The sequence below is a fragment of the Procambarus clarkii genome, chromosome 64, assembly GCF_040958095.1.
Source record: "Procambarus clarkii isolate CNS0578487 chromosome 64, FALCON_Pclarkii_2.0, whole genome shotgun sequence".
In the NCBI taxonomy this organism is placed as follows: Eukaryota; Metazoa; Arthropoda; class Malacostraca; order Decapoda; family Cambaridae; genus Procambarus; species Procambarus clarkii.
The window spans coordinates 19,306,856-19,321,092 of record NC_091213.1 but is presented as its reverse complement, the minus strand read 5'-3'; the positions used below and the strand labels follow the sequence as shown (position 1 = coordinate 19,321,092).

Here is a 14,237-nt window from a genome sequence, read left to right as displayed (position 1 = left end):
CAGTGAAAAGAAACGTACGAAAGATCGAGAAAATTCGTGTTAGAATTATTAATCTTACTTTTTCGGTCATATTTAATAATAATATATATATATATATATATATATATATATATATATATATATATATATATATATATATATATATATATATATATATATATATATATATATATATATATATATATATATATATATATCTGCATGCCACTTTCGAGGTGTAGGAAGAGGAATGGGAGAACATTATGCAGGAGAAGAAAGGCGGTTAAAATATTAAAAAGCTGCTATAGATAATAGAAATAAAATGTTGCGTCCATCGCTCGTCCATTCATCATATAAATCACTAAACAGATTACAGTTAAGGATTATACACGCACTATGACACACCAGCAGTCATCCACAACACCACCCACCAAATTACAAGATCATATGTACCATGCTCTTCATAAACTATCATATATACATTATGCACAAGTATATTTACTCCTTCGGAACAAACCACTTCCTCCATGTTTCTTATCTAACCCCATCCAGTTGACACTCCCTGCTTCCACTCCTTCACCTTGTCAGCCAAACTTTTACACGGCTTTCCTTTTCTCCCTTTTCTCTCAAATTCACTCGACTAAACTCATTTCACCACTCTACAATCATCCACTTGTTCAACACGCACAATTTGTTCAACGTCTTTGTTCACCCACCTCAGTGTTGCAGTTGACTGCATTTTGGCGCTCACAATTCTCCATATTTACTTTCCTAACACAAAGCATTTTTTTTATCAGGTAATCGATTTATTTTACTCTAACTCATAACGTTTCCCGTTCATATCCCACGAGTTTCGTGCAACCACAGACGAGAGTCAACGCTCTCACTCCTCCATGCAGATTTCTGGCTGCATATTTTCCCATTTAGATTTTTTCTACCAAAGCTTTCAGTGCACTAGCCACCGTACTTTCTTGACTGACCATAATATAATCTTCAATTACCAAATTCCTCTTTTTGAAATTTCAGTCTTATGCTTACTAATTTCTTTCTTGATGTGATTAAATTGTTTAAATATATCTCTTTCTAATACTTAACAATTTCTCAGTCTACAACACCTTTAATTCATTTCTGGGACAAAATTACCCCCCATTATGTCTGTTAGAACCTATTCTCCCTTTTCCATTCAGATTAAACCATTCAAACTTTCATATAGCTCATAGGAATCCCACCAATATTATTATCATAAGTAAACTAATTTTGTTTCTGGGCTGTTAGTACTGTCTTAATTGCTTATGCTGCAAAATATAGCAAAATATTGCTATAATTCTCCACACAGTCTGAATTTGGGTCCAAGACTTTTCCAAGTTTCAGTTGTTAAATTTGCGCCAAGGAAGAATTTGAAAAATTATCCAAAAGGCTGGAATTTCAATTCCATCCCTTAAAAAATAATTTATATATAATAAAGTATATATATATTTATATAATTTTATTAAAAAATTATGTACTATAATATATTTACGTAATTTTCCTTTCATGCAATTGAAAAGTAAAGCAATTCTGTTGTAGAAGTGGTGACAATTATGGAGTCTGTTCATAATATACTTGTAGAAAGAATCATAATATTATGTTCATAAAAGTTAATGGACTGGATGCACACGAATGCACAGAAGGATATGAAGAAGAGTGTAACATATTTTGTGCTGAATTAGTTAATCTCTGGAACAGATGCTGAGAGTATTTGGGTAAGTGGATGAAACCAATGGAAAAGATATCTTGTTTGAAGTGGATGACCTCGAGTGAATTACCAGATTAGAATGATGAGGAGCTTTGCATCAAATTTTGGATAGATAATGGGAGTAGAGGTTGATGATGTGAAACATTTCGATCAAGTTTGCAACTTGAAGCAGTTTTTAGAAAATTACAAGAGTAATGAAGAATTCAGTATGTAATATGTAATACATATTACATACTTACATAAAAATATTACATATTTTTTACATACAAATATTACATATTCTATACATAAACATATTACATATTCCTTACATAAAAATATTACATATTTTTTACATAGGTAAAACGTGGACTTCAGGAGAAGCCTCCAGACTCCCTGTGGTTTCAGTGGAATCCCAGTTGTATTATTTTTAACAAGTCGGGGTAGTACAGTGGTAAGGTGAGCGGCTAGGATATCTTTAGCCGAGGGTTCAAGTCGTCTCACGACTTCATTTGATTTGATTAATATGTAACAGTTTAAATTTTTAAGAGGTTTTTGTAGTAAAATTAAATTCGTTGTTTAGATATTATTTGATAGAGACCCAAAAGTTAATTTATAAAGTAACAGAAGAAACATATAATGCTGACATGAGGTTTCTAATGGGACAAACTGTCCTCTCGAATATTATATTTCATTTAGACCTCAAAATACAAAACGAACAAAATATGATGTACTATATATAATGGCGGCTCACATTCACATTTTCTAAACCTTGGGTTTCTCAGCAAACTTGGCTCAGGCTGGGTGATTTGTACACTATTTTCTGACCGTTGTGGCAACTCATAAAGATGAGCTGAGTGAGGAACTCTTAAAGTCTACCCCACAACAGTACTCACCATCCACCTCACACAGTACTCACCTCCCCACAGCAATACTCACCATCCTCCTCACTCAATACTCACCTCCCCCACAACAGTACTCACCATCCACCACACACAATAATCACCTCCCCCACCACAGTACTCACCAACCACCTCACTCAGTACTCACCAACCACCTCACTCAGTACTCACCTCCCCAACAACAGTACTCCCCTCCCCACAACAGTACTCACCATCCACCTCACACAATACTCACCTCCCCACAACAGTACTCACCATCCACCTCACACAATACTCACCTCCCCCACAACAGTACTCACCATCCACCTCACACAATACTCACCTCTCCCACAACAGTACTCACCATCAACCTCACACAATACTCCCCTCCCCACAACAGTACTCACCATCCACCTCACAAAATACTCACCTCCCCTACAACAGTACTCACAATCAACCTCACTCAATACTCACCTCCCCACAGCAGTACTCACCATCCACCTCACACTCAATACTCATCTCCCTACAACAGTACTCACCATCTACCTCACACTCAATACTCACCTCCTCACAACAGTACTCACCTCCCCCACAACAGTACTCACCATCCACCTTAAACAATACTGACCTCCCCACAACAGTACTCACCATCCCCCTTAAACAATACTCACCTCCCCCACAACAGTACTCACCATCCACCTTAAACAATACTCACCTCCAACATCAGTACTCACCTCCCCACAAAAGTACTCACCACACACCTCACACAATACTCACCTCCACACATTAGTACTCCCCACCCACCTCACACAATACTCACCTCCCCACCACAATACTCACTTCCCCCACATCAGTACTCACCACCCACCTCACACAATATTCACCTCCCCACACAATACTCACCTCCCCCACATCAGTATTCACCACCCACCTCACACAATACTTACTTCCCCCCACATCAGTACTCACCCACCCACCTCACACAATGCTCACCTCCCCCACATCAGTACTCACCACCCACCTCACACAATACTCACCCCGCACAACAGTACTCACCACCCATCTCACACAATACTCACCTCCCCCACATCAGTACTCACCACCCACCTCACACAATACTCACCTCCCCACAACAGTACTCACCACCCACCTCACACAATACTCACCCCGCACATCAGTACTCACCACCACCTCACACCATACTCACCCCGCACAACAGTACTCACCACCCATCTCACACAATACTCACCTCCCCCACTACTCCTTACCCACCTCATACAACACATCAGTATTCACCACCCACCTCACACAATACTTACTTCCCCCCAACATCAGTACTCACCACCCACCTCACACAATGCTCACCTCCCCCACATCAGTACTCACCACCCACCTCACACAATACTCACCCCGCACAACAGTACTCACCACCCATCTCACACAATACTCACCTCCCCCACATCAGTACTCACCACCCACCTCACACAATACTCACCTCCCCACAACAGTACTCACCACCCACCTCACACAATACTCACCCCGCACATCAGTACTCACCACCCACCTCACACAATACTCACCCCGCACAACAGTACTCACCACCCATCTCACACAATACTCACCTCCCCCACAACAGTACTCATTACCCACCTCATACAACACTCACCTCCCCACAGCAGTACCCACCATCCACCTCACACAATACTCACCTCCCCACAACAGTACTCACCAACCACCTCACACAATACTCACCAATAACCGCCAGCTTCACCCTGAGGTTCCTGGTCGGGGAGGCCCTGAAGTCGACCCTACAGCGGTAGTCGCCCTCGTCCTGAGCCTCAACGGGGCTGATGACCAGACTCTGGGTCGGGGAGGTCAGGTCAAACTTAGCCCGGACGCCCAGCCCTGACCAGTGGACCGAGTGGTCCAGCGGCCCGCTGCGGGAGTCGATGCTGTCGGGGGAGACACAGAATAACACTGATCAAAGGCTCGCAGTGGCAATTAGCGCTATCGGAGACGAGGCAACACGATAACCTAATAATCCAGAGGCTGGTGTTTCCAGTCTCGGAGATAACACAAACACGGTACTGAAACCTGGGTTCCGTTTCAGTCGGAAGCTGCGCTGATTAAACACGCTCGCTGCTTATTACCAGGGCGGCATACCAGCATAGAATAGCATAGCACAGCATAGCACAGCATAGCATAGCATAGCACAGCATAGCATAGCATAGCACAGCATAGCATAACATAGCAGCGTGATGTTGCTATGATTGTCAACATCAGCTGATAGTCTTGTGTTATAGAACTAACACCTGTGACGGTATTTATATACAACTGTTGGCCGGTGTTACGAGAGGGTGAGGCAACACATCTTAAGACCCCGCCCGGTGTTACGAGAGGGTGAGGCAACACATCTTAAGACCCCGCCCGGTGTTACGAGAGGGTGAGGCAACACATCTTAAGACCCCGCCTGGTGTTACGAGAGGGTGAGGCAACACATCTTAAGACCCCGCCTGGTGATACGGGAGGGTGAGGCAACACATCTTAAGACCCCGCCCGGTGTTACGAGAGGGTGAGGCAACACATCTTAAGACCCCGCCTGGTGTTACGAGACGGTGAGGCAACACATCTTAAGACCCCGCCTGGTGTTACGAGACTGTGAGGCAACACATCTTAAGACCCCGCCTGGTGTTACGAGAGGGTGAGGCAACACATCTTAACTACCCCGCCTGGTGTTACGAGAGGGTGAGGCAACACATCTTAAGACCCCGCCCGGTGTTACGAGAGGGTGAGGCAACACATCTTAAGACCCAGCCTGGTGTTACGAGAGGGTGAGGCAACACAACTTAAGACCCAGCCTGGTGTTACGAGAGGGTGAGGTAACACATCTTAAGACCCAGCCTGGTGTTACGAGAGGGAGAGGTAACACATCTTAAGACCCCACCCGGTGTTACGAGAGGGTGAGGCAACACATCTTAAGACCCAGCCTGGTGTTTACGAGAGGGAGAGGTAACACATCTTAAGACCCAGCCCGGTGTTTCGAGAGGGTGAGGCAACACATCTTAAGACCCCGCCCGGTGTTACGAGAGGGTGAGGCAACACATCTTAAGACCCAGCCCGGTGTTACGAGACGGTGAGGGAACACATCTTAAGGACCCCGCCCGGTGTTACGAGAGGGTGAGGCAACACATCTTAAGACCCCGCCCGTGTTACGAGAGGGTGAGGCAACACATCTTAAGACCCAGCACGGTGTTACGAGAGGGTGAGGCAACACATCTTACGACCCCGCCCGGTGTTACGAGAGGGTGAGGCAACACATCTTAAGACCCAGCACGGTGTTACGAGAGGGAGAGGCAACACATCTTAAGACCCCGCCCAGGGTTACGAGAGGGTGAGGGAACACATCTTAAGACCCCGCCTGGTGTTACGAGAGGGAGAGGTAACACATCTTAAGACCCAGCCTGGTGTTACGAGAGGGTGAGGTAACACATCTTAAGACCCAGCACGGTGTTACGAGAGGGTGAGGGAACACATCTTAAGACCCAGCCTGGTGTTACGAGAGGGTGAGGGAACACATCTTAAGACCCCGCCTGGTGTTACGAGAGGGAGAGGTAACACATCTTAAGACCCAGCCTGGTGTTACGAGAGGGTGAGGTAACACATCTTAAGACCCAGCACGGTGTTACGAGATGGTGAGGCAACACATCTTAAGACCCAGCCTGGTGTTACGAGAGGGAGAGGTAACACATCTTAAGACCCAGCCCGGTGTTACGAGAGGGTGAGGCAACACATCTTAAGACCCCGCCTGGTGTTACGAGAGGGTGAGGCAACACAACTTAAGACCCCGCCCGGTGTTACGAGAGGGTGAGGTAACACATCTTAAGACCCCGGCCGGTGTTACGAGATGGTGAGGCAACACATCTTAAGACCCCGGCCGGTGTTACGAGAGGGTGAGGTAACACATCTTAAGACCCAGCCCAGGGTTACGAGAGGGTGAGGCAACACATCTTAAGACCCCGGCCGGTGTTACGAGAGGGAGAGGTAACACATCTTAAGACCCAGCTCGGAATATTTACGGTGACCTCGTGTGTTGCGTCAACAAAACAATAAGAATGTTACAGGCGTCACAATGTGTTGACGGAGACAGTGTAAGAAGGGCACAGCAACAGCTCACACTGACCAGTACGTCAAGGAATACGTCATCTAACGCAGTCCATGTTGAATGCTGGCCAGTGTTGTACACTGAACGCTGTGGTATACTGTATACTGGCCAGTGTTGTATACTGGCCACTGTTGTATACTGGCCAGTGTTGTATACTGTTCTCTGTTGTATACTGGCCAGTGTTGTATACTGGCCACTGTTGTATACTGTATACTGGCCAGTGTTGTATACTGTATGCTAGCCAGTGTTGTACACTGAACGCTGTGGTATACTGTATACTGGCCAGTGTTGTATACTGGCCAGTGTTGTATACTGGCCAGTGTTGTATACTGGCCAGTGTTGTATAACTGGCCAGTGTTGTATACTGGCCAGTGTTGTATACTGTATACTGGCCAGTGTTGTATACTGTATGCTAGCCAGTGTTGTACACTGAACGCTGTGGTATACTGTAAACTGGCCAGTGTTGTATACTGGCCACTGTTGTATACTGGCCAGTGTGTATACTGTTCTCTGTTGTATACTGGCCAGTGTTGTATACTGGCCACTGTTGTATACTGGCCAGTGTTGTATACTGTTCTCTGTTGTATACTGGCCAGTGTTGTATACTGGCTACTGTTGTATACTGTATACTGGCCAGTGTTGTATACTGTATGCTAGCCAGTGTTGTACACTGAACGCTGTGGTATACTGTATACTGGCCAGTGTTGTATACTGGCCAGTGTTGTATACTATATACTGGCCAGTGTTGTATACTGGCCAGTGTTGTATAATGGCTAGTGTTGAATACTGTACACTGGCCAGTGTTGTATACTGGCCAGTGTGTATACTGGCCAGTGTTGTATACTGGTTAGTGTTGAATACTGTATACTGGCCAGTGTTGTATACTAGCCAGTGTTGTATACTGTATACTGGTCACTGTAATATACTGTATACTGGCCACTGTAGTATGCTGTATACTGCTCACTGTAGTATACTGTATAATGCCCACTATAGCATACTGTATACTGGCCACTGTAGCATACTGTATACTGATCACTGTAGTATACTGTATACTAGCCACTGTAGTATACTGTATAATGCCCACTGTGGTATACTGTATAGTGGCCACTGTAATATACTGTGTACTCGACACTGTAGTATACTAAAGTATACTGCGTACTGGCCGCTGTAGAATACTGTATACTTGCCAATGTAGTATACTGTATACTGGCCACTGTAGTATACTGTATACTGGCCACTGTAGTATACTGGCCACAGTAGTATACTGTATACTGGCTACTGTAGTATACTGTATATTGGCTACTGTAGTATACTGTATACTGGCTACTGTAGTATACTGTATACTGGTCACTGTAGTATACTGTATACTATCCACTGTAGTATACTGTATACTGGCCACTGTAGTATACTGTATACTGGCCACAGTAGTATACTGGTTACTGTTGTATACTGTATACTGGTCACTGTAGTATACAGTATAATAGCAACTGTAGTATACTGTATACTGGCCACTGTAGTATAATGTATACTTACAAATTGTAGTATACTGTATACTGGCCACTGTAGTATACTGTATACTGGCCCACTGTACTATGCTGTATACTGGCCACTGTAGTATACTGTATACTGGCCACTGTAGTATACTGTATACTGGCCACTGTGGTATACTGTATACTGGCCACTGTAGTATACTGTATTCTGGCCACTGTAGTATACTGTACACTGACCACTGTAGTATATTGTAAACTAACCACTGAATAATACTGTATACTGGCCACTGTAGTATACTGTATACTGGTCACTGTAGTATACTGTATACTAGCCACTGTAGTATACGGTATACTGGCCACTGTAGTATACTATATACTGGTCATTGTAGTATACTGTATACTGGCCACTGTAGTATACTGTATACTGGTCACTGTAGTATACTGTACACTAGCCACTGTAGTATACTTAAACTGACCACTGTAGTATACTATATACTGGCCACTGTAGTATACTGTAAACTGACCAATGTAGTATAATGTGCGTGACGCTGTAGTATATTCTTTACTGGCCAGTGTAGTAACTGGCAGCTGCAGTACACAACTGACAGCTGCAGTATACAACTGGCAGCAGCAGCATACAACCTGGCAGCAGCAGCATACAACTGACAGCTGTAGTATACAACTGACAGCTGCAGCATACAACTGACAGCTGCAGCATACAACTGACAGCTGTAGTATACAACTTACAGCTGCAGTATACAACTGGAAGCTGCAGTATACAACTGACAGCTGCAGCATACAATTGGAAGCTGCAGTATACAACTGACAGCTGCAGCATACAACTGACAGCTGCAGCATACAACTGACAGCTGCAGCATACAACTGACAGCTGCAGCATACAACTGACAGCTGTAGTATACAACTTACAGCTGCAGCATACAACTGACAGCAGCAGCATACAACTGACAGCTGCAGTATACAACTGGAAGCTGCAGTATACAACTGACAGCTGCAGTATACAACTGGAAGCTGCAGCATGCAACTGACAGCTGCAGCATACAAATGACAGCTGCAGCATACAACTGACAGCTGCAGCATACAAATGACAGCTGCAGCTTACAACTGACAGCTGTAGTATACAACTTACAGCTGCAGTATACAACTGGAAGCTGCAGTATACAACTGACAGCTGCAGTATACAACTGGAAGCTGCAGCATGCAACTGACAGCTGCAGCATACAACTTACAGCTGCAATATACAACTTACAGCTGCAGTATACAACTGGAAGCTTCAGTATACAACTGGCAGCTGCAGCATACAACTGACAGCTGTAGTATACAACTGACAGCTGCAGCATACAACTGACAGCTGCAGTATACAACTGACACCTGCAGCATACAACTGACAGCTGTAGTATACAACTGACAGCTGCAGCATACAACTGACAGCTGTAGCATACAACTGACAGCTGCAGTATACAACTGACAGCTGCAGCATACAATTGACAGCTGTAGTATACAACTTACAGCTGCAGTATACAACTGGAAGCTGCAGCATACAACTGACAGCTGCAGCATACAATTGACAGCTGTAGCATACAACTGACAGCTGCAGCATAAAACTGGCAGCTGCATCATACAACTGACAGCTGTAGTATACAACTGACAGCTGCAGCATAGAACTGACAGCTGTAGTATACAACTGACAGCTGCAGCATACAACTGGAAGCTGCAGCATACAACTGACAGCTGCAGTATACAACTGGAAGATGCAGTATACAACTGACAGCAGCAGCATACAACTGGCAGCTGCAGCATACAACTGACAGCTGTAGTATACAACTGACAGCTGCAGCATACAACTGACAGCTGTAGTATACAACTGACAGCTGCAGCATACAACTGGAAGCTGCAGTATACAACTGACAGCTGCAGCATACAACTGGAAGCTGCAGTATACAACTGACAGCTGCAGCATACAACTGACAGCTGCAGCATACAACTGACAGCTGTAGTATACAACTGACAGCTGCAGTATACAACTGACAGCTGCAGTATACAACTGACAGCTGCAGTATACAACTGACAGCTGCAGTATACAACTGACAGCTGCAGCATACAACTGAACAGCTGCAGCAATACAACTGACAGCTGCAGTATACAACTGACAGCTGCAGTATACAACTGACAGCTGCAGCATACAACTGACAGCTGCAGCATACAACTGACAGCTGCAGTATACAACTGACAGCTGCAGCATACAACTGACAGCTGCAGCATACAACTGACAGCTGTAGTATACAACTTACAGCTGCAGTATACAACTGGAAGCTGCAGTATACAACTGACAGCTGCAGTATACAACTGGAAGCTGCAGCATGCAACTGACAGCTGCAGCATACAACTGACAGCTGCAGCATACAACTGGCAGCTACAGTATACAACTGACAGCTGCAGCATACAACTGACAGCTGCAGCATACAACTGACAGCTGTAGTATACAACTGACAGCTGCAGTATACAACTGACAGCTGCAGCATACAACTGGCAGCTACAGTATACAACTGACAGCTGCAGCATACAACTGACAGCTGCAGTATACAACTGACAGCTACAGCATACAACTGACAGCTGCAGTATACAACTGACAGCTGCAGTATACAACTGACAGCTGCAGTATACAACTGGCAGCTACAGTACACAACTGACAGCTGCAGCATACAACTGACAGCTACAGTATACAACAGACAGCTGCAGCATACAACTGACAGCTGCAGTATACAACTGACAGCTGCAGTATACAACTGACAGCTGCAGTATACAACTGACAGCTGCAGCATACAACTGACAGCTACAGTATACAACTGACAGCTGCAGCATACAACCTGACAGCTGCAAGTATACAACTGACAGCTGCAGCATACAACTGACAGCTGCAGTATACAACTGACAGCTGCAGCATACAACTGACAGCTGCAGTATACAACTGACAGCTGCAGCATACAACTGACAGCTGCAGTATACAACTGACAGCTGCAGCATACAACTGACAGCTGCAGCATACAACTGGCAGCTGCAGTATACAACTGACAGCTGCAGCATACAACTGACAGCTGCAGCATACAACTGACAGCTGCAGTATACAACTGACAGCTGCAGCATACAACTGACAGCAGCAGCATACAACTGACAGCTGCAGCATACAACTGACAGCAGCAGCATACAACTGACAGCAGCAGCATACAACTGACAGCTGCAGCATACAACTGACAGCTGCAGCATACAACTGGCAGCTGCAGCATACAACTGACAGCTGCAGCATACAACTGACAGCTGCAGCATACAACTGACAGCTGCAGCATACAACTGACAGCAGCAGCATACAACTGACAGCAGCAGCATACAACTGACAGCTGCAGCATACAACTGACAGCTGCAGCATACAACGAGTGGTATTACCTGATGGACATGAGAGGCAGGACGGTAAAGCAATAACTATGGCAGGCATTCCACATGTGCCTTCCTGCTGGAGATAACACCATCTTTACCCACCGATTTATACACAACTTTTGGGCTTGGCCAGGAAACTTTTCTTCAGATTTTTAAGGCAAAATAAAAAAGTTAAATGAAAATACTTCTAAATTCAGCAGAAAAGTTTCACTAAAATCAACAGCTGCCACCTGATGGAAAGACAACTTTGGAAGCCCCGCCCGGGGCGTCATGTGCCGTAACTGTTGATCTGGAAGGGCGTGAGGCACTTGTCACCACAAGGAATTAAACTGGAGTATGTGTAACTTTGACCGTCAATTTCCGTATCGTCGTCCCTCCTCCGTCGTGTCCTAAGGGACCCCAAGCCGGGGGCTCTTCCTTGTGTTCTTAGGGACCCCAAGCCGGGGGCTCTTCCCTCGTGTTCTTAGGGACCCCAAGCCGGGGGCTCTTCCCTCGTGTTCTTAGGGACCCCAAGCTGGGGGCTCTTCCCTCGTGTTTCTTAGGGACCCCAAGCCGGGGGCCTCTTCCGTCGTGTCCTTAGGGACTCCAAGCCGGGGCCTCTTACGTCGTGTCCTTAGGGACCCCAAGCCGGGGGCCTCCTCCCTCGTGTCCTTAGGGACTCCAAGCCGGGGGCCTCTTCCCTCGTGTCCTTAGGGACCCCAAGCCGGGGGCCTCTTCCCTCGTGTCCTTAGGGACTCCAAGCCGGGCGCCTCTTCCGTCGTGTCCTTAGGGACTCCAAGCCGGGGGCCTCTTCCGTCGTGTCCTAAGGGATCCCAAGCCGGGGGCTCTTCCCCCGTGTTCTTAGGGAAACCAAGCCGGGGGCTCTTCCCTCGTGTTCTTAGGGACCCCAAACCGGGGGCTCTTCCCTCGTGTTCTTAGGGACCCCAAGCCGGGGGCTCATCCCCGTGTTCTTAGGGAAACCAAGCCGGGGTCTCTTCCTTCATGTTCTTAGGGACCCCAAGCCGGGGGCTCTTCTTTCGTGTTCTTAGGGACCCCCAAGCCAGGGGCTCTTCTTTCGTGTTCTAGGGACCCCAAGCCGGGGGCTCTTCCGTCGTGTCCTTAGGGACCCCAAGCCGGGGCCTCTTCCGTCGTGTCCTTAGGGACCCCAAGCCGGGGGCCTCTTCCGTCGTGTCCTTAGGGACTCCAAGGCCGGGGAGCCTCTTCCGTCGTGGCCTTAGGGACCCCAAGCCGGGGCCCTCTTCCGTCGTGTCCTTAGGGACCCAAGCCGGGGGCCTCTTCCGTCGTGTCCCTTAGGGGACTCCAAGCCGGGGGCCTCTTCCGTCGTGTCCTTAGGGACCCCAAGCCGGGGACCTCTTCCGTCGTGTCCTTAGGGACCCCAAGCCGGGGGCCTCTCCGTCGTGTCCTTAGGGACTCCAAGCCGGGGCCTCTTACGTCGTGTCCTTAGGGACCCCAAGCCGGGGCCTCCTCCCTCGTGTTCTTAGGGACCCCAAGCCGGGGGCTCTTCCGTCGTGTTCTTAGGGACCCAAGCCGGGCCTCTTCCGTCGTGTCCTTAGGGACCCCAAGCCGGGGGCCTCTTCCCGTCGTGTCCTTAGGGACCCCAAGCCGGGGCCTCTTCCGTCGTGTCCTTAGGGACCCCAAGCCGGGGGCCTCTTCCGTCGTGTCCTAGGGACCCCAAACCGGGGCCTCTTCCGTCGTGTCCTTAGGGACCCCAAAACCGGGGGCCTCTGCCGTCGTGTCCTTAGGGACCCCAAGCCGGGGGCCTCTTCCGTCGTGGTCCTAAGGGACCCCAAGCCGGGGGCCTCTTCCGTCGTGTCCTTAGGGACCCCAAGCCGGGGGGCCTCTTCCGTCGTGTCCTTAGGGACCCCAAGCCGGGGCCTCTTCCATCGTGTCCTTAGGGACCCCAAGCCGGGGCCTCTTCCCTCGTGTCCTAAGGGACCCCAAGCCGGGGGCCTCTTCCCTCGTGTCCTTAGGGACCCCAAGCCGGGGGCCTCCTCCGTCGTGTCCTAAGGGACCCCAAGCCGGGGGCCTCCTCCGTCGTGTCCTAAGGGACCCCAAGCCGGGGGACCCTTCCAATCCTCTCGCCTGAGGCGATTTAGTACTTTGTTTTTTTCTGATTTGGTGTCAGCTATCATCCCTGATGGCTATCATCCCTGATGGCTATCATCCCTGATGGCTATCATCCCTGATGGCTATCATCCCTGATGGCTATCTTACTAGATGGCTATCATCCCTGATGGCTATCTTACTTGATGGCTATCATCCCTGATGGCTATCTTACTAGATGGCTATCATCCCTGATGGCTATCATCCCTGATGGCTATCTTACTAGATGGCTATCATCCCTGATGGCTATCTTACTTGATGGCTATCATCCCTGATGGCTATCTTACTAGATGGCTATCATCCCTGATGGCTATCTTACTAGATGGCTATCATCCCTGATGGCTATCATCCCTGATGGCTATCTTACTAGATGGCTATCATCCCTGATGGCTATCTACTTGATGGCTATCATCCCTGATGGCTATCTTACTTGATGGCTATCATCCCTGATGGCTATC

General features: G+C 47.4%; 1 protein-coding gene across 1 annotated transcript in view; it reads right to left on the bottom strand.

Annotated features, from left to right (window-relative positions):
* Positions 1-14,237, bottom strand: part of LOC123769106 (neural cell adhesion molecule 2) — a 255,815-nt gene that overhangs the window by 118,809 nt on the left and 122,769 nt on the right. Inside the window, exon 3 of the mRNA XM_069309271.1 lies at positions 4,327-4,526. Coding sequence (XP_069165372.1) covers positions 4,327-4,526 — 200 coding nt within the window. The remainder of the gene's footprint in view (positions 1-4,326; positions 4,527-14,237) is intronic.